Source organism: Coccinella septempunctata, chromosome 8 (assembly GCF_907165205.1).
Source record: "Coccinella septempunctata chromosome 8, icCocSept1.1, whole genome shotgun sequence".
Taxonomy (NCBI): Eukaryota; Metazoa; Arthropoda; class Insecta; order Coleoptera; family Coccinellidae; genus Coccinella; species Coccinella septempunctata.
The window spans coordinates 20,395,874-20,417,152 of record NC_058196.1 but is presented as its reverse complement, the minus strand read 5'-3'; the positions used below and the strand labels follow the sequence as shown (position 1 = coordinate 20,417,152).

General features: G+C 35.5%; 4 protein-coding genes across 7 annotated transcripts in view; 1 reads left to right on the top strand and 3 right to left on the bottom strand.

Moving 5' to 3' along the window:
* The window catches only part of LOC123319500 (disks large 1 tumor suppressor protein), a 693,102-nt gene that overhangs the window by 95,430 nt on the left and 576,393 nt on the right, over nucleotides 1-21,279 (top strand). The gene's annotated exons all lie outside the window — the stretch shown is intronic.
* On the bottom strand, nucleotides 11,306-12,579 carry LOC123319154 (larval cuticle protein A3A-like). Its single transcript, XM_044906012.1, has 2 exons — nucleotides 12,287-12,579; nucleotides 11,306-11,974 (listed from the first exon to the last, which is right to left on the bottom strand). The coding sequence occupies exons 1-2, from the start codon at nucleotides 12,296-12,298 to the stop codon at nucleotides 11,306-11,308; spliced, it is 681 nt and encodes a 226-aa protein (XP_044761947.1). The 5' UTR covers nucleotides 12,299-12,579.
* On the bottom strand, nucleotides 15,035-15,781 carry LOC123319507 (larval cuticle protein A3A-like). Its single transcript, XM_044906528.1, has 2 exons — nucleotides 15,770-15,781; nucleotides 15,035-15,708 (listed from the first exon to the last, which is right to left on the bottom strand). Exons 1-2 carry the CDS (start codon nucleotides 15,779-15,781, stop codon nucleotides 15,055-15,057), a joined length of 666 nt encoding a protein of 221 aa, XP_044762463.1. The 3' UTR covers nucleotides 15,035-15,054.
* Nucleotides 18,758-19,503, bottom strand: LOC123319506 (larval cuticle protein A3A-like). Its single transcript, XM_044906527.1, has 2 exons — nucleotides 19,492-19,503; nucleotides 18,758-19,430 (listed from the first exon to the last, which is right to left on the bottom strand). Exons 1-2 carry the CDS (start codon nucleotides 19,501-19,503, stop codon nucleotides 18,774-18,776), a joined length of 669 nt encoding a protein of 222 aa, XP_044762462.1. The 3' UTR covers nucleotides 18,758-18,773.

The window sequence follows — 21,279 nt, the reverse complement described above, 5'->3', positions numbered from 1 at the left end:
TGTTGCGTCAGCCATTTTCGCATTGATGCAGTGGTGTTCTGCCCCGGATTTTGAACTTTTCGCACACCTACAACGCTATCTTTCAATGCTAAATGTCAACGCAGGAATACATCTGCTGATGAATAATTGAGTGTCAGGTTTTGTTGTTCGAACGATTTTCAAGCGAAACAACTGGGACACTGAAATTGAAATTCTGACCAGCATCACTCATTTTTGGAAATTGATCGGTCTCGAATTTCTCGTAATTTATTCACGCTTGTTCCTAGGAACGACAGCGTTATCATTTTGTTCAAATGATTGTCATTTCGAGCCGGAAATAGTTCAAAAAGAATTACTATTCTCATTGATGAAAAATTCCTGGTGAATAATTGAACTCTGCTGTCCATCCAGCATTTTGAATTCCGAAGCCATAAACTAAATACCCCAAATTTTCAGAGTGAGTCAATGTATGCAGGGTGACAATTTGAGAACTTACCAATTATATCACGACAAGGATGATTTCAGAAAAAATGCCGGAACAGGTCAATTTCTATTCGTAGGAGGACATATTTTGAGCAGAATTGTAAGCCGAAATCTCCTCAACCCTAGGTGTAGGAGCTATCACCCTAAATTCTCAATAGGAAATAGGGGGTGAGCTGTATCTCAATTGAAAGATCACTTGACCCTCTACATGATTACTATGGTTTGCAAATTTTTATTGAGTACTTGAAGTAGATGCAGGCGCTGACAATTTGAAAACTTGCCAGGCCAATTATGTCTCGACAGGGATGTTTTCAGAGAAAATGCCGGAACAGGTCAATTTATCATCCGAAAGGACCTGTTTCTAGTAAAATTCTAAGCTAAAATCTCCTCAATTTTAGGTGTACCTAGGGGTTGTCACCCCTAAATTCTCAATAGGGAATAGGGGGTGCGCTATACCTCAATTGGAAGACAATAGTATCATGTAGAGGGACATATTGTCTTCCAATTGAGGATTTAGGGGTGATAGCCTCTACACCTAGGTTTGGGGAGATTTCGGCTTACAATTTTGCTCAAAATATGTCCCCCTTCCTTTAAAAATTGACCTGTTCCGGCTTTTTCTTTGAAAACATCCTTGTCGAGACAAAATTGTCACCCTGTATATAGGGTGTTTCAAGGAGTAGGTACTTCCTACTCAAAAAATGGTGTTGGCCTTCTCTATAAAATTAAATTTTTCGAGCAGTACCTGACTAGTTGCAACCATCTAAAGATGGCATCTGAGGAGCAATGTTTAATTTTTTTTTGGAAACCAACAAAACTGACAGAAATGAAATGAAAATACTTTCTATAGGAGCAAGAAGACAATAAAAAAAATTTGGTGTTGTTCCCTTATAATGTCAGCAAGATATCCGCCTCTTAATTGAATTTGAATTGCTACGTACCTGTTGATAATTTTTTTTCCAAAAATAGTTACTCCCAACAACAAATCACATGATACCTTCTTTGTTCACAAAATGAATCAATCTATCAAAAATAAATTTCTTAATAGCATAATAGGAATAGAACAAAAAATTATGTGAAACATGTTCAAGGGGTATTTCTACACATTTTACCAATTTTTTTAATTGCCCTCTCGATTCTATAGAATGTCCGGTCAATCTCATTGCCGTCATTATTCTGGTTTCTAAGAAAAAATAAAAACTGCTCATCAGGCGCCATGTTGAGGAAGCTGCCTCTAAGCAGTGGTGCTCAAAAAAAATTATATGAGGGACACACAGATTTTTCGACAAGGAATCTCCCCTTATATTTTTTGGTATATATTAATTCCCAACTTGTTGTTAGTGGCAAAGTGAGAGTTTTATGGTCTATAGGTAATAGGGATAAACAAAGAAAGTTTCAATCCGATTGATAGTAAACCAAGCAGTGTGAGTTCTCTGATGGAAATTGATACTTGATTTTTGTTTTATACATAGGATACCAATATTGTGGTACATTAAACATTTTCAGGTAAGAGGTGAATATAGTAAATTGAGTGCTATGAATATACATAAAAAGTTCTGTGATGCAGAACGTTGCATAGTCATTTGGTGTATACAAAGTGAAAAGTGAATAAAAAGATGAAGACCAAATATTCTGAAAGAATGCCTTTTTTTCCAATGAGTACACTGTTTTTCGAAAGAACACCAGTTAATCTTCTTGAATTTTCGACGGGCCCGAGATACACAATATCAGAATAGGTGCCAGGACTCGTTTGGAAGCTTCATAAGTCTTTATGCACATGGAAATACGTGACATAGAAGCTGAAAATTTATAGTGAATCGCCCTGTACATATAAATAAAGATTGACCACTATCGTTTCAGTTATAGCATTATTCCTGCATCTTCAAATCTGGGTGGATCAATCAAATAGCAAGAAAACTCCGAGGCTTGGATGAAATCGAGGATAAACTTCAGAGGGGCTTTTAAAAATGTCGACGTTAGAGATAAATTGAAACCCTTATTTCAAGACAAGCGCAGACTCGTAATTTAACTTCTTTTTTATGGTCATACTATAATTATTTCAGTTGCTTCTTCAGCGCTCACAGCGATCTTTCTGCGCTTTTTCCCTCATTCTACAAATCGCTTGATGTAAAGCAGATATTCGTAATATTTGGGTTTCAGTTTTGAGAGCCCCTTATCCCACCTATGGTCCTTCAAATTCCCGTGAAAGACGAGTCTATATATTCGGCAGAAAAGTGGAGAGGCGGTTATTTATTCCTCTCGGGAATGGATGATTCCTTGGCAGCCGAAGCGCTCATATTTTTATGTGAATTGCCTGATGAATATAAACATCCCCATCGAAATATGTAAATATGGAGGGATCAATAGATAGCGTTGCATCTATAGTATTCTTCAAAAATTGAATTGGTGTGGCCGATGACCTAAAAACATAATTATATGTTTTTCACTTACATGAGTTGTTTAAGCTATCACAGTGGAATCTACAAATAGGTGAATGTACAGGAGGATATTAATTTTCAGTTTTCGTTTTCATGTTCTTCATCTGCATTTCCCATATACTCGTCGCCTCTATTAGTACAGCATTCTGCATGACTCTATGGATATTTTTAACTAACAGTTTCTTGAAATTCTCTGGTAGTTTCTTCGGTATTGGGCCTGTAGATGAAATGAAAATAGCGATGGTCCTGATATCTTTCAACTTCCATTGTGTCCTGGTTTGTTCCTCGGGATCTTTGTATTTTAAGATCTTTTCAATGTGCCTATCTAGTAAGTTGTTATTTGGAATCGCCATATCAAGGAATAGTGCTTTGTTCTCATCCTTCTTCAGCAATATGAGGTCCAGTCTATTGTGAATTACTTTCTGATCTGTGTGAACCATGCCATTTCAATAGAAAGGTGATGAACAAAATGAACATGAATGAGACAAAAAACAGTTTTATTTTTTCTGTAGGTAGATAAACCTCATTAAACAAAAATCAATAGGTCAAAAATAAATGTTCATTAGTTTATACAATCGAGGTATCTCTGTTTAACAGTGAATTGTCAAAGAATAAATAACAGGTCTCACACAAGTTAGGCTAAATATGCTGAATGAGGGTCCGAATCATGCAATTATTCCTACGAAGGACCAAATAAAACAGGTCTAAATCATAGACATAAAAATTAAGCTTCTCTTGTAGCTAAGGACAATCAACACTACTGTGAACAAATTGAATGAATAGGGGAAATGAAAGCCTACATGGTTGCGCACAAGAAAAGGGAAACGCTATCAACACAATCACACGGGAAAGAGGAATGCTTCCTCAAAAAAATAGGGATGTGAGTCTCACAAACTCGATCACAACCGACAAAGTTGACCAAATTGACTATTTGTAAGTTAAGGGTTGCTATGTTCTTGTTGTTGATATTTTTATAGATTTCCAGCTCTTTCTTGTTTAATGTCAGAGTCACAGTGATGTTGCAAACTTGTGTTCTGACTCTCATGGGTGTACTCCACATTGAATGACTTTGTTACAGGAGAGATTTTTTGTTCCTTACCAAAATTTGTCGTAAACTGTTTTGAACTGATTTCAAGGAAACCTCGATCCGTGAATTTGTGAATTTTGTGAATTTTTTCCACCGTTTCAGATTCGTATCCGTTCTTCCAGTTCCGAACAATTGGTCTGAGCAGACTGATTTCCTTCTGTATGCAAGGTGGTTGCATTGGTGTGTGAACCACTCGTTGAATGTACGTACTGTAAGCAGACAGTTTATATAACTTTCAGTGGTTGAACAAGTGGTGGATCGAGTGGCTGGTCTGTGATGGTTTTCTGAACATGTCAAACGAAATCGTGTTGTTCACTCCTGTCAAAGTGTGACCCAAGAAGTTGATAGATCTGTTATCTTCCACTTCCAGAGTGAAGTCAATGTGATAGTGATTTGTGTTAATGTGGAACTCCTGAAGTTCGTCCAAGGAACCTTTTCAATCTATTAAAATGCAGCGAGGGGTGAACCGGTCATGAAAATGTTGTACACCACAATTCAGACAATTCACGCAATTCCTATAATAGCATATAAAACAATTCAGACAATTCAACAATTCACACAATTCAAGAAAATTCATGGCAATTCACGGCAATTCACGGACAATTCAATACAATTCATGGCAATTCAATACAATTCATGACAATTCAATACAATTTATGACAATTCAATACAATTCATAGTTATGTATTTTTTTTTTAATATATATTTTGGGAATTTTCTTCACATCACACTATGAGAGGTCTGAAACCACTCAATAATATGTCTTATAGATATAGCCAGATAGTAGTTAAGGCTAACTGAGGCTAGCTTACAGAAATTGCTTCTATCCATGGATATCCTATACTTCATTGTTTGATGTACTATTAACCTCCCCTCATTAACATAGTTATATAGGCTGATTCAAACAACTTTGGAATTCAACTGAATAAAATGTTGTGAAAACGACCTAATATAGGATAAAAGCATTCCCTTCCATAACGACAGTTTTGAAAATTGAGGTATAAAATTGTATGATCCGAAAAAATACTTTCAGGTAAATTTTTTAAAATTCCCTCAGCAAATGGCTCTAGAGTTATTCTGTGCATAAAATCTTTTTGGTCAAAATGGGCAACCCTAATATTGAATACAACAGAGCGTACCCGTTCGTAACGACAATTTTTGTAGGTTTTTCCAAATTGAGTTATAAAATTTTATGAAGCGAAGAAATACTTCTAGGTGGAATCTTTTGAATCAGTATCTTCTATCAAACGCAAATTGATCGAGTAGTTGAAAAAAATGGTTACTGTGCAAGCTATTAATTTTAAATCATACATCAACATGTCGAGTTATTTTATGGAATTTTATGAAAGTATGTGAAGTACTACAAAATAATAACACAACTTACCAGGTTTCAGAAACATGGTGCGTTGAAATCAAGATTGTGTTCTCATGAAAGTTGTTCGTTCAATTTATATGGAATAACAAAGAGCTTACAGAATAACCATCAAGAGACTCGACACACGTGCTGAAATATCTATGTCTACTTTTTGAGTGCTGAAAACAATTATTTATATTATTAATTCATCTTCACTGATTAATCAACTAAAAATATATCCCTCTCCGAATTGACCAATTCGGTGATCCTTAGTGTGTACCTACATATCTAGGAATTCATTCAACGCGAACCTTAATTATTACATTACTAAAGCTCTATTGATTACAAATGGTATAAGCGAAATATATGATTTATATATTATTTGAAACATTAGACAAATGTTTCAAATAATTTTTATTTTAGACTTGGAGAGACATCTCCAAGCGAGTCTCCAAGTCTTAGATGAACCTCCGAATGATCTTTGTCAGGTTGAGAGGGAAGAAGCTGTGAATATATAATTGACATTATTGCAATCGATATACCGATATAGACCGACATTTCGAATTAACATCTTCTCAGAAATTATAAAAGTGTTAAAAATGAGGTTGAAATAACCAAAATTATATGATATGCATTGAAGAAAGAACGCCCGTTCTTAACAATGATTTTAATGGGTTATTCCCAACAGAGTAATAAAACGGTTTCAACCAAAGGAATCGTTTCAGGTACCTGCTATTGAACGCAAAGAGATCGGGACCAATATTCACCAATATTGTTGGTGAATAGTCCCTGTACAGGTTAACAATGTGTTTTGATGACTGTTCATGATGTAAAATGTTATATCGAACCAATTTACTCTATTCTCAAGAATGCACATGTCTCGAGAAAATTTGAAATTTTCAACTTTGAATCCCTCCAGGCCCCCCGTACGGGCTGACAATGAGCTTTGATGATTTTCATTGGTATAAATCAAGGTATGAATAATATCCGATTGCACCATATCTCATTCTTTTTCCAAGAGAAACTCAAATCCTAAAACGAGCATTAATATCTTTTTCAGAACTGTAAGAATTGTATACTGAACAATACAGTTATCCTTAGAGCGCGGCGTTGACAGATTGTAACTGTGGATGAAAGAAACCTGGCTTCACACCCGTAGGAAATTATTGTGTATCAATAAGAAATAATGAAAAAATTAGATGTTGTATAATTCTTACCTGCTCAATCTCCAATCACTTTAATTCAAATTAAAGAATACAGAAATTAAACTCGGAGTTTGCACTATTGCGCCGGCATGCGACTATATGAATTCAGCGAATTGTTGAAAACCTTTGGTGTATGTAAAGTGAAGATGAATAAATAAATCAATAAATATACATGTCTACATGGACATGACTATATACATGTGCAAACCTCCCTTTCTGCTTTCTAATAGTTGGACAGGCTGGACTACTGTGAATTGCAAGACAGCGAATCGCCCAACAATTAGAAAATGCATTGCAATTCATAACAATTCCAGACAATTCATGAGAATTTTCGAACAATTCACGGAAATTAATAGTTCAGAACAATTCTTTATAATTTACGACGATGGGCAAGTTTCCTAAAACTCCAAAATCGAATTCAAATTATTTATAGAAATCCATTTCCATTAGTTATCCAACACGTAAGAGATTCGCTTCAAAATTCAGATATACACCCTTCGAAACTTAATAAACATTCGATTGTGTAAAAGCGTGTAACGTAGAATGCCCTACAGTCTAGTAATTTTTGTCAATTCGACACCAGTGAAACCGATCAAGAAAATATAGAATTCCATATCCACCGAAATATCCACATATTACAAAAAAAAATTTCTGAATTCTGTACCTTAGAACATATCCATGTTCTATAAGAGAGCTATTCTGAAATCACAATTTCCGACCGAATGCAATGTGTTAAAATTCTAAAAAAATAAATTTCCATATATGTATTTGAGTTATAAAAATTCTTAGATTTTGAAATTCACTAAAATAGCCCATTCTCCACAATTCACGACAATTCTCAACAATTCCTGACAATTCACACAATTCTTGGCAATTCACAACGATTCTTGACAATTCACCAGAATTCCTGGCAATTCATGACAATTCTCAACAATTCTTGGCAATTCAATTCAATTCATGACAATTCCTGCAATTTGTACACCACAATTCACGACCGGTTCACCCCTCGAAATGCAGTCTTACCGGAATTTTGAAAATTAAAGGCAGCACTCAGCAAATCATTTATATGAGACGCACATGACATATGACCACCAAACAGAACTCCCGAGTCCCTAACAACGTTCAGTCTCAACAGCTTGACATCTTTCAAGGAATAATCAAAAGTAAGGGCTTCCACCTTGAAAAAACTCGAAATCATCCGGAAATAGCAGCCCCATCACGTCAACCTCACAAAACAACAGAAATAGAAATGGCCCAAGATTAGAGCCCTGGGGTACACCAGACCCACACAAATACGCAGATGACCATTTTTCAATAATGCTTTAGAATTTGGTATTTTGATGCCAATTCTTGGTGTAAAATCTTGGCAACAGCATTGTCTATTCTTGTACTCCTTGCCCGCGAACTTCTGGTATCACCATATGATGTGCTGGGTGATTTCTTGTGTCGCACAATCATAACGACAACTATTGTCCACCACTAAGGCATCCTTGGCGATATATTTGGGGTAGTTTATTGTTAGGATCACTTGATCCTGGATGGCAATGATGAAGCCATCTATCTCTATCTTTCTACATGTCAAGAGTAGTTCGAGGCAGTATTAATTTAGTTATTATCCTGACCCTCCTAGGTAACATGGTGGTAGCTCTCAAAGGCTCTTCAACTAGCTTGACCTATAAGTCATGCCACCAAAAGGATATAGGATGGAAAAAACAGAAGGAATAAATCTGAATAACCTTGAAAACTCACGTGTGTAAATATAACCGCCAATGTAATACTCGCAACGGAATATTTCACTTCGGAATCACTGGATATTGTTTGCCTAAATCCAATATCGAAAAAGGGAGGCGGACATTTCTTATTGCGAAATCTGGTCTGATGGATTTATGCAATGGGGGCGTATGGAGACGGCGATTGCAGGCGGAAAGCAAATTTCGGAATATTCTGAGGATATTTATGTTTTTTCTTCGCGGATTCGACACTTCTGGGAATTAGATTCCGGGCAGTCGGATTATTTCTCGAATTCCTACAGACTGATGGTGTTGTATTTTTATGCTTGAAATTTGGTTATACTGCTTCAGCCACCATTAGTTACGCATGGGATATATGTGAAGAGAATTTATATTTATCCGATAACTTAATTCTTTTACAATAATGCTCAAAAAAACAGATCAGTTTTTTACGAATGCCTGAAAAGATCAAGAAATAATCGTATACTATGTTGACAACAGAACAACCTGTAATAATGAATTTATCAGAAAAAATTCTGGGGATATACAGGGTGGTCCAGATCGTAACCAAGAAATTTCAACCACGTATTCTACATCAAAAATAAGCCCTAGTTTGTCATATAAACATATGTCGAGAAATGCTTCCTCTCCGAGATACGGGGCGTTAAAATTATAGAAAAAAAATGTTTTTTATTAATAACTTTCACACTGCTTGAAATATTTTGATGAAATTTGGGACATAGGTTTTGAGCGTCAAGGAGCACTTTTTGCCTAATATCATTTCTTTTCTGTTCTATCAGTGGCGTCCGCACTGCAGCGAGACTGAATATTTTCAGATAAAAAAATGATACGCCACAGGTTTTTCCGACAATATAAATTACTATTTAAATCCTTATTTAATTTGGAGCAAATTCGGTGTCTTGACTTTTTGCTGTACGAGACACCGTTTCCGGTTAAAAAATAAAACACATTCTCATGCATGAAGAAATCGCCAAAATTTGATATAGCAATAAAAAGCTTACTAGTCAGAAAATTGTCGGAAAAACCAGTGGCGTATCATTTTTTCATCTGAAAATATTCAGTCTCGCTGCAGTACCGACGCCATTGGTAGAACAGAAAAGAAATGATATTATTTTTTCTGATTCGGCCCTAATAAAAAGATATAGACATTTTAATTTTTCATGATGAGCTGTGCCTCCCCTGGAAATACAAAATTACCTTCATAGTAACTAGCTACATCTGGGACAGTATACATCTGTGGATCTTTTGAACAGAGCTGTATTCAGCAAAAGTACCCAATTTTGCAAATTTCACAGATATGTACTTTTAAATTTTCGGAATTACTAGGAAACGGCGCATTATACGAGAAAATATAAAAATACCCTTATTTTACGAAACGTATATTGCGAAATTCATTTCATTTGATGAAGCAGTCCATGAGATAGAAATAAAAATAACATTTTTTATGGTTTTGCAGCAGCCTGTATCATTTAAACCGAGCCGATCCAGAAAAAATGGTAAAGAATAAAAGTGTTTCTTTTGACCTCAGGACTCACGGTTGAAATATTTTTACGACTCAAAGTCTCACCCTTAATATAGATATAGAAAAATTTTTAGACTTCAAACAATGTTAGTGCTTTTCCTCTGTGATGGTGAATTGTTTTGATTTCATTTTGTTTTGAAAGCTTTCAATTCGAGTTTGTTTCATACATCACAAGATAGTTATGTTCAATGATGGTTCTATACATAGATTTACAAAAAACATGGACTGCGACTGAAAGGTTATCGAACTCTTTAGAATCTTATCTTGTTTCTGAGTTCCGCTTGTTAATATTGTACGTGATCTTGAGAAAATTCTTTCGAGAACTAAGAACTAATGAACAGCATAGCATAGCATAGCAGATAGCATATCTTCCTTCTTCAAGACCCAGAAATATCATTCAATGAATCTTGTTGAGAAACGAATTATAATAATCGAGAACTATTCAATTTCACAAAACTTTAAGGAATTCCAGAATAAAAATACTCCGAAATCAATACAACAGATGTATAAATACAGGCTGGGCTTTTTGAAACGAAACAGACGAGACAACCACCTCAATTGTTGAAGAAAGTAATTACCAGTAATAAATATTTCGTTGTCTAATGTTGACAATTAACGGTTACCATCGTAACCACAGAATGAATTAGTCAAATATTTGATGATTTCACATAGCATGGTTAGCGGAATGACTGGTACTGTACGAAATTCAAAATTAAATATCTCGAAAACGAATGCAATGAATGAGAAAAAAATCAATACGCTGAATTCAGGATAAAAAAGCTTTTCAAATGAGGTATCACTCATCCTATCTTTCCTATTCAAAATGTAGGGGTTGTTGTTCTAACACTAAGGGTTGAAGCGATATAGTTATGAATTTGAGCTCAAAAGTGGTCCCTCTCGAAACAAAAATCGACGTGTCCGAGCATTTTTTCGAAATAAATTTATTACGCCCGTTATCTCGTCTGTTTCGTTTTAAAAAGCCCACCTTGTATATGCGTATTTGAGTTTCAAATATTGCATAATATTTTTCAAATCCACAATTTTTTTAATAGATATCCAACAAGATTCCCAGACAGCAAACAGATACTTCTCAACATTCCTCCGAAATGAGTTATGGCAAAAAATATATGAGGATGATTGAAGAAGAAATGTAGAGATAATAATATTCAACGTATCAATATCTTGGGCAAAGTCTGCCTCACATTTTTTTACTATCATCATAAGATTTCGTCATTGCCAACACAGACTCGGTTCATTCCTTTGTTATTCTGAGGAGTCACGTGACATTGATTACATGTATAATAAATCTATAGTTCCATATCTGTTCAGCCTTTCAACTTAACCTAAACCTCTGTAGAATACACTATACTTGATCATTAGATTGATACTCCTGGTAGGAAAATCACCAATTAAAAAGAAAATATTACAAACTTGTCATATTTTATTCATAAATAAATATATTTTACAATAATTCTCTATAAGAAGAAAATCAGTGGATAAGGGTGGAGTATCCCAGAGGACCGGCAATTCTACCGTAGGCAGCGGAATACCCAAGGGCTGGTCCAGCAGACAAGAGGGGGGCAGACCTCAGGAAAGCTGGGGAAGCATAGGCCGATTGGGTGAGAAGTGGAGCATTACGAACCAGGGTAGTTTGGTATGCTGGTTGAGCCAACAGAGGTGCAGAACGGATCAATGGGGCCGAGAAAGCAGGCTGGGCAATCACAGGGGCTGAACGGATCAAAGGAGCAGCGGACAGAACTGGGGCAGCACGTACAGCAGCAACAGCTGGAGCAGCAACTACAGCTTTGGCTACCAAGGGTTCTTTGCGGACCACGGCGTTGAATCCGTTGATTGAGTCAGCGGTGTAGTCTACAATACGTCTTGTACCATCAGGGTCGTTCAAAGAATATTGTCCTTGCACAAGATCTCCATTGCGAGTTTCGACCTGGCTCTTTGAGTCTCCAGTCAAGGAATCTTGCACATCGTAGCCAAATTGATACTGAGGGTTAGGGTCGTATGGTTCGGCTCTTGCTACAGCAATAGGTGTGGCAACTTTAGCTATGGCCGCTGGAGCAGCATATGCCACAGGAGCAGCCAATGGGGCACTGAGGAGGTTGCCAGCGTTGGCATAGGCCAAAACAGCTGCGAAAACGATGAACTGAAAAAGAAAACAATTGACCATGGATTTTAACAAAATCAAAGACATTTGGCAACAGAATTATGACGATAAAAACGTCTGAAGGAATTTATTTCCAAAATGACGATTTCATGAGAAACTCTATCAATATTCAGACAGAAAAGAAATGAATTCCGTGTGTGGAAATTATTAAAACAAGATGATTTTTGAATTTGGTACCCGTGATAGGTACTTAAGTATTAAAACATTTTGTTCTTCTGACACTAGTGAGATGATATAACACGAAAGCAGAAGAAATGAGTTCTTCATCGAAACGATTCGAATTTCTCATACCTTGAAAGCCATTTGAATGGTATGCAGATATCGATGTGAATGATAATTCTTCTTGCCGCGTCTCTCCTTTTTATACTAATCAACCAAACAAGACGTTATCGGTGTTGGACTCTTTGCGACACACTCCAAATGTCGATTCCTCCTCGACATTTCTGAGGTCAGCAATTCGCATTCACAGATTCTGGTTTTGTTGCTCATTTTGGTTGTAATTGATCTGATTTCGTTTAATATCGAATTACTTCCCGAGTATGCTTCAAATGTTGATGTTACGCAATCATTTTGCAAAATGCGAAGGTGGTAAAGTAATCACTTTATTACAGAAAGACTCGATGTCTGTATAAAACACTTGATAATAAAATGTTAATTTTATAGACCTGCTTGTTCTGCTGAAAATGTTAATGGAGCCAGACAACACAAATTTGGTTAATTTACGATTGTTAAATGGTTCAATCTGATTATACCGTATGGAACACTTACAATTTCAAAATAATGGTTCAACTAGCCAATTATTCTTTTCGAAATATTAACCAAATTTTCACAATAACTCTGTAATTCAACTGAATTAGGAAATAACTCAAAGTTAAAACATTTTGGCATAAATGAATACACAATTGAACAAATCACTCCTGTTGATGAGCAACGTTTTGCACGTTCGTACTTGCATCTTCAGGTTTCTAGAAAAAAAGGTACAACTGTAAAACCAGAAAAATGCGATATACAATTGAAAAAAGGTATTGGAGAAAGATAACGCACATTCTTAGATTTTTTCTCGGTTAATGTTTGGTGCTTCCATAGAATTGTGGTCAGTAAAAGTGTCTTAAAGAGTTCATCGCCAGAAAAAGTTAGCACTTTGAGGTTTCGCATATCCTAAATATCCATGTACCAAAATCTGTGAATTTGTACTTTCGGATTCTAAGTCCGAAAGAGGGGCGAAAATTAAAAATAGGGGTTTCATTTTTTTTACTCACACGCCAATAAGTATATTGTGCGGTATCTTCAGTTGTCTAATACCTAACCTGTATAAAATTTCAGCAATTGTTATTTTTTATTGGGAAAAAAGTTCTTAATATAACCACATATTCGATAAAAAAATTCGAAATGAATAGTTTCGCTATTCCGTACACAGGGTGGGTCTACGACTCGTAGAAATATTTTAACAGTGATGAAAAAACACTTTTTTTACCATTTTTTCCGAATCGACTGGGTTCAAAAAATACAGACTGTTGAAAAACCATAAAGAAATGTTATTTTTAGTGCTATCTCATAAACGGTTTTATAGAAAGAAATGAATTTCGGAATATAGTTTTTCATTTATTTGATCAATTTTTTTCTAACACAAGGGTATCACCCACGTCTTCCAGTTTTCTCATTATGAACCCAACTCTCGAAACTAAGTTGAACGCTATCTAATGAATATTTGAGCGTTTTGTAAAATGAAAGTATTCCTTATATTTTCTCTTGATCATTTTCCGAGTATTTTGAAATCTGTGATATTCTGAAAATTCGGTACTTTGGCTGAATACAACTCTGTTTAAAATATCCACAGATGTGTAGTGTCACAGATTTAGCTAGTTATTCTGAAGGTAATCTTGTTTTTCCAAGGCTGGAACAGGCCATTATGAAAACTTAAAATGGCTATATCTTTTTATCAGGGCCGAATCGAAAACAAAATGTAAAAAAAGAGTGTTCCTCCTGACATATAGGAGTGAAATATGTGAAAAAAGCAGAAAAAAATTAAGTTACGATTATATCACTGAAGTATCGGACAATGCCAATGATCTACATGAGAAATTGTCTGCACAATGAAGAATTTTTTTATCAATATAACTACAAATGCGACTTCACGAAATGATTCCTCGATCTAAAAGAATTGTGTGAGCAGCCTCTACTTAGTGCTTCATATTATCTAGAGTTTCATGAATGTATGTGAAAACACTTTCTAAAAACAGAAACCCTAAAAACATTAAAAACTGTGAACTAGTCAGTGCCTTCCAAAAGCTGTATCTTGAAAGGAAGGTCGATTTTGAAAAAAAATGTTATGAACTACCCCGGCTAATTTTCATCGGGCAATCATATGTCCTCAAGTCCTTCGCATTGATTTACACACACTGTATATTATGATTTGTCACAAATTATCCTGGACAAATTTATGAATTCAGTACTTTTGAAGTACTGTCAAAGTCAAAGAAGTTAGGAGCAGTTTGTTCAACATTATTTTGGGGAAAATGTACATTGAATTTCTTGTTCTTGTATATTGATTGTTCAATGAGTTTATAGGTGTTCACCACAACTCTTATTGTATTTTTAACTTTCAATCATGAATCACCCTATACATATCAACAAATTGCCTTATTTTGTTTGAATCTCAACACAATAAGGAAAAAGTGGATACTTTTGGAGGAATTGAAATAAATTGTAGCTTCCATTTCATCCAGTCCATTGAAATTCAATGCTCCATTAAAATTTCAATCCTGCATTAATCCTTAAAAAAATTAGTGTTTCGAATTTTAACGAAGCATTAAATCTCAATGGAACTTCCTGCAAGTGGGGCTCATGTTTTATCATAACAATATCATTTAATTTTTACAATGCCTTTTTCTTTCATGTTATATTTCTTCATTGAATTCTCATTCAAGTACTATTTGTCTTAGCTGCTACAAGGTTGTGTTCGTTTAAGAAAAAAGGGGATTCATAAATAATTATTTATTCATTATTAATAAATAAGGATTAAAATATGAAAAATGGCAACAGGTCCTTAGGTAGATATCTCAATGAATTGCTGTGTACCCAAGAGGTCCAGAAATTTTTCCATAAGCGGTGGAATATCCTAGTGCTGGAGCAGCAGATAAGATAGGAGCAGATCTCAGAAGTGCTGGTGAGGCATAGGTCGGTTGAGCAAGTATTGGAGAGGAACGGAGCAGTGTAGTGGCATATCCTGGTTGAGCCAAAAGTGGTGCGGAACGAATCAAAGGAGCGGAGAAAGCAGGTTGTGAAATAACTTGAGCTGAACGAAGCAGAGGAGCCGCAGACAGAACTGGGGCAGAACGAACAGCAGCAACAGCTGGAGCAGCAACTACAGCTTTGGCTACCAAGGGTTCTTTGCGGACAACAGCGTTGAATCCATTGATGGGGTCGGCTGTGTAGTCAACGGTACGTCTTGTACCATCAGGGTCGTTCAAGGAGTATTGACCTTGCACTACATCTCCACTTCGGGTTTCTACTTGGCTTTTTGAATCACCAGTGAGTGCATCTTCGACATTGTAGCCGAATTGATATTGGGGATTAGGATCGTAGGGCTCAGCTCTGGCTACAGCGATTGGTGCTGCAACTGGAGTGGCATATGCTAGAGGTGCTGCCGATAGGGAACCGGCAATCAGATTACCAGCCTTGGCGTAAGCCAAAACTGTCGCGAGGATAATGAACTGTAATTGAATAATAAACATTAATAAAACTGGAAATAATTGAAAATGTCGAAGTACTCACTTTGAAAGCCATGTTGATCTGTTGAAGATTGTGTTGGAAGTCTTGCTAGTCGATAGTAATCTCAGCCATATATACTTGAAAAAAAATCAACCTGTAACATCAATTTCACCATCGAAACAAAGCAAGTTCCTCACATTTTCGAAGGTCAACTTTATTCAGTTCGAAGCAAGTCTAATGAATATTAACACTGGTTTGTTGAACACTGATGGAGCACCATGTGATTTTGCATAATTTTTTTTCAGCTGTGCTTCAAACACGTCTAGCTAAGAAACTTTTTTCGAACGATCAAAAATATTCCGCGTACGTTTTTCGATATTCAAATAAACATAGATTCTTTTTCACATTTTCATTCAGAAGTATAGTATATTCGTTTTCAATATCATCTCTATAAATCGAATTTTATCAGAGTTGTGGTAAAAAGAAAATACTGATTTTTTTCCCCGCAAAATAAGAACCCTTGGAACTCTCTTAACGTCTTCCACCGTCCTAATTTGCGTTTTAGGTTGGAAAGCTCTTTTGATTTTAATTTTGTAAAGAGACTTTTGTGTTTCTCCTGATAACCACAAAATGAAAAAAGGTGTATACCTACTAATCATGGTGGGAGTCTATAGCTTCCCTGAGTTTCTTAACGAGCTGACATATGTTATTTGTTTCCATTTCGAAAAAGGAAATTGGATAAGGCTCGGCTGAGGCGTTGAAGAAAAACACTCAATTCTCCGCCAGAAAATGAGGAAAATTAAAAATCAATTGATGGGTTTCAGAGTTTCAATTCTGAGTTATTGGTTGAAGAAATATTAATTTCATTCCGTAAATCTTCAGACAGATACAGAGAATATGAGCAGTATATAATATGTGAATCTGATTAATAAATATGTTAATTGTAGACCATCAGGGTGTTAGTTTTAAACGAATTTATGGAGCACAAATCACATTAAAAGCAAAAAATTTAGCGAAATATCTATTTGTATCCCATGACAACGTTGGGTTTTAGTTTTGATATGATTATTATTTTCAACAAACAAAAATGTTTTCATTGTGCCTTTTTTGATCGTATGGGTATATATTCGTAATTTCCATCGTTGTATACGAGGAACTTTTTAACCCAGTTAGTTTGATGACAATTTTAAAGACCTCTTGGTTGGAAATATTGTATATTTTTATTTTGATTTGTGATTGTTTAGATTTATTTCAATTGTTTGTTATTATTCGTTTTGTTCTTTCATTCAGGCCTGGAGAAGGTGAAAAATATTAACGAAACGTCACCTTGCGACTGGTTTTTAGTCGTTCATTCTGACCAAAAATTGCATTTCTAGTATTTATTTCATTCCAGATTTATGCCCAACCCTGTATATTTCAGTGATAGAATATTAACTAAAATAATAATGGAATTATCACGCCTAAAGGCAATGAATACAATAATAAGGATGGAATAAGGTTCCATCAATTCCAAACGTTCTTCATCGGAGAAAAATGCTATGTTGCTCTGATGAGGTCAATTGATACCGAAACCATGGTCAGCATCTGCTATTCTTCGATGGGGCGTACTCCATTTAGGGCCTCGACGATGGCAAAATGGCTAGTTCAATTCAGATCGTAACACTTGTTGGTATTCATATCGGCGGGTGGTATGTATCTGAATTTATCCTTATTATTGTATTCATTCCATTATTATTTTACCGCTGGCATCATTTCTGCCGTGATCTGAACGTGTTCCCGGACTTCTCAATTCGTCACACGTCTGTTGTTCGCAAAGCGAATCGGCGTACTGAATTAGAGAAAATATGTGACATATTCTTTTGTCTTCGTCTTGGTTTCTATCTGGAGGAGATTGAATCGGACAGCGTTTCATATTGGGTGGCGCTCTGGGTAAATGACAAATGTATAGTACCCAGTAGCGTGTGACAATATTGAATGAGGTTCCATCAATTCCAAACGTTCTCCATCGGAGAAAAATGCTATGTTGCTTTGATGAGGTCAAATGAGACCGAAACCATCTGCATCATCTGCTTTTCTTCGATGGGGCGTACTCCATTTAGGGCCTTGACGATGGCAAAATGGCTAGTTCAATTCAGATCGTTCTTGGTATTCATATCGGCGGGTGGTATGTATCTGAATTTATCCTTATTATTAATTAAAATTTTCCCTCGATCAAGCTTTTCAAATTTCATTTTATTATAACACATGGTTTAGGACTTATTGATCTTCATCTTCAGCAAGTGTAGAAATTAAGAATTATGTGGAAAATGTTGAAAACCATATTAACTTCTTGGTCAAAAATATTTTGAATATTGCTTGAAGGATATTTTTGGGGACCATGCTTTTCAACTTTGTAAAGCCAGCTGAATAGAATGGTAGTGATGCCCATATTTTCTCTGATCGATGATTAAAAAATTTTTTACTATAATAATGAATTAGTCTATACATTTGATTGTACTTGGAATTAGGATGTGGTCAATTTCTTGATTAACAATCAAATACTAGTACCCGTCATTTTTCCAACAAACCAAGAGCAGACAATTAGGCTGATAATATCATGTTTTCGGTTTCTTGATAAGTTTTGCTGTTTTAGCAGAATAATTTTTTTTTCAAGAATACTTTCTCACTCCTTCATTAATGCATCAAATAATCTTGACCCTCTTGGTAGGTAAGTAACTGTTTTTCAATAATCGGTTATTCTCCCCACAAAGGGTGGTGTAATCAAATATATTTTCTTTTTCTGTTGGCAGTTCAGCTCCAAATATTCTCTGTAATCCTTGGATGCAGGCGAACCAAGAGCCTTTACATTTATTGACGCTCCAGTCGCCAGGGAATAAATAAATTCTGTGAGAATCCCATAACTTTCATTATTATTTTCCTGACAATTTTTTTTCCATTTGAGAAACATATTTGATTTTTCATTTTCGCGATGCATTCGAAAACAGAAAGTAATTTCAGAATAAATATTTATTCATCATCAATAAAATCTTCAAAATAATTAAATGATAACATGTCTTCAGGTAGAAATCTAATGTATGAGTGTAGAGTATCCAAGAGGTCCAGCAAGTTTACCGTAAGCGGTGGAATATCCTAGTGCTGGAGCAGCAGATAAAATAGGAGCAGATCTCAAAAGTGCTGGTGAGGCATAGGCAGGCTGAGCAAGTAGTGGAGAAGAACGGAGCAGTGTAGTGGCATATCCTGGTTGAGCCAAAAGTGGTGCGGAACGGATCAAAGAAGCGGAGAAGGCAGGTTGTGAAATAAGTGGAGCTGAGCGAAGCAGAGGAGCCGCAGATAAAACTGGAGCAGTACGTACAGCAGCAACAGCTGGAGCAGCAACTACAGCTTTGGCTACCAAGGGTTCTTTGCGAACAACAGCGTTGAATCCGTTGATAGAGTCGGATGTGTAGTCAACGGTGCGTCTTGTACCATCAGGGTCGTTCAAGGAGTATTGACCTTGCACTACATCTCCACTTCGGGTTTCTACTTGGCTTTTTGAATCACCAGTGAGTGCATCTTCGACATTGTAGCCGAATTGATATTGGGGATTAGGATCGTAGGGCTCAGCTCTGGCTACAGCGATTGGTGCTGCAACTGGAGTGGCATATGCTAGAGGTGCTGCCGATAGGGAACCGGCAATCAGATTACCAGCCTTGGCGTAAGCCAAAACTGTCGCGAGGATAATGAACTGTAATTGAATAATAAACATTAATAAAACTGGAAATAATTGAAAATGTCGAAGTACTCACTTTGAAAGCCATGTTGATCTGTTGAAGATTGTGTTGGAAGTCTTGCTAGTCGATAGTAATCTCAGCCATATATACTTGAAAAAAAATCAACCTGTAACATCAATTTCACCATCGAAACAAAGCAAGTTCCTCACATTTTCGAAGGTCAACTTTATTCAGTTCAAAGCGAGTCTACTGAATATTAACACTGGTTTGTTGAACACTGATGGAGCGCCATGTGATTTTGCATCATTTTTTTCAGCTGTGCTTCATCCACGTCTAGCTAAGAAACATTTTTTGAACGTTTTTCAATATTCAAATAAACATACCTACATTCTTTCTTTATTTTCATTCAGAAGTATAGTATTTATTCGTTTTCAATATCATCTCTATTAATCGAGTTTTATCAGAGTTGTGGTAAAAAAAATATTGAATTTTTTTCTCCGGAAGATGGGTACCATCGGAACTCTCTTAACGTCTTTCAGCGTCCTAATTCTACGTTTTAGGTTGGAAAACTTTTGATTTTAGTTTTGTAAAGAGTTTTGTATTTCTTCTGATAACCACAAAATGAAAAAAAGTGTAAACCTACCTATCGTGGTGGGAATCCATCTTCCCTGAGCTTCTCAACGAGCTGACATTTGTTATTTGTTTCCATTTTGAAAAGGGAAATTGGATGATGCTCGGCTGAGGCGTTGAAGAAAAACACTCAATTTTTTGCCAAAAAATGAGGAAAATTGAAAATCACTTGATGTGTTGCAGACTTTTCATTTTGAGTTATTGGTTGAAGAAATATTAATTTCATTCAGTAAATCTTCAAACAGATACAGGGAATATGTGATTAATATAATAAATATTGATATTTATTTTGAACATGTTAGTTGAACTTCTTATATTTTAATTTTAGACCATCAGGGTGTTTGTTTTGAAAGAATTTAATTAATATCTTTTTGTATCCCATGACAACGTTGGATTTCAGTTTTGATATGAGATTAAATTATTTTCAACTAACAAAAATGTTTTCATTTAGTCCTTTTGATCGTATGGGTATGTATTCGTAATTTCCATCGTTGTATACGAGGAACTTTTTAATCCAGTTGGTTTGATGATAATTTTAAATTTCTCTTGGTTGGAAATATTGTATATTTTATATTTTGATTTGTGATTTTTAGATGTATTTCAATTGTTTGTTATCATTTGATTTGTTCTTTCTTTCAGGCCTGAAGAAGGTGAAAAATATCGACGAAACGTCACCATGCGACTGGTTCTTAGTCGTCCATTTTGACCAAAAATTGCATTTCTAGTATTTATTTTATTCCAGACTCATGCCCAACCCTGTATATTTCAGTGATAGAATATAAATTAACATTTTCCCTCGATCAAGCTCTTCAACTTTTATAACACAAGGTTTAGGACTTATTGATCTTCATCTTCAGCAAGTATAGAAATTAAGAATTGTGTGGAAAATGTTGAAAACCATATGAACTTCTTCGTCAGAAATATTTTGAATATTACTTGAAGGATATTTTTGGGGACCATGCTTTTCAAATTTGTAAAGTCAGCTGAATAGAATGGCAGTGGTGCCTTTATTTTCTCTGATTGATGATTAAAAAAATTTTTACTAGAATAATGAATTAGTCTATACTTTTGATTGTACCTCGAATTACGATGTGGTCGGTTTGATTAACAATCAAATACTAAAACCCGTCATTTTTTAACAAACGGAGAGCAGACAATTAGGTTGAAATTATCATGTCTTCGGTTTCTTGATAAGTTTAGCGTCATAGCAGAATATTTTTTTTTTCAAGAATA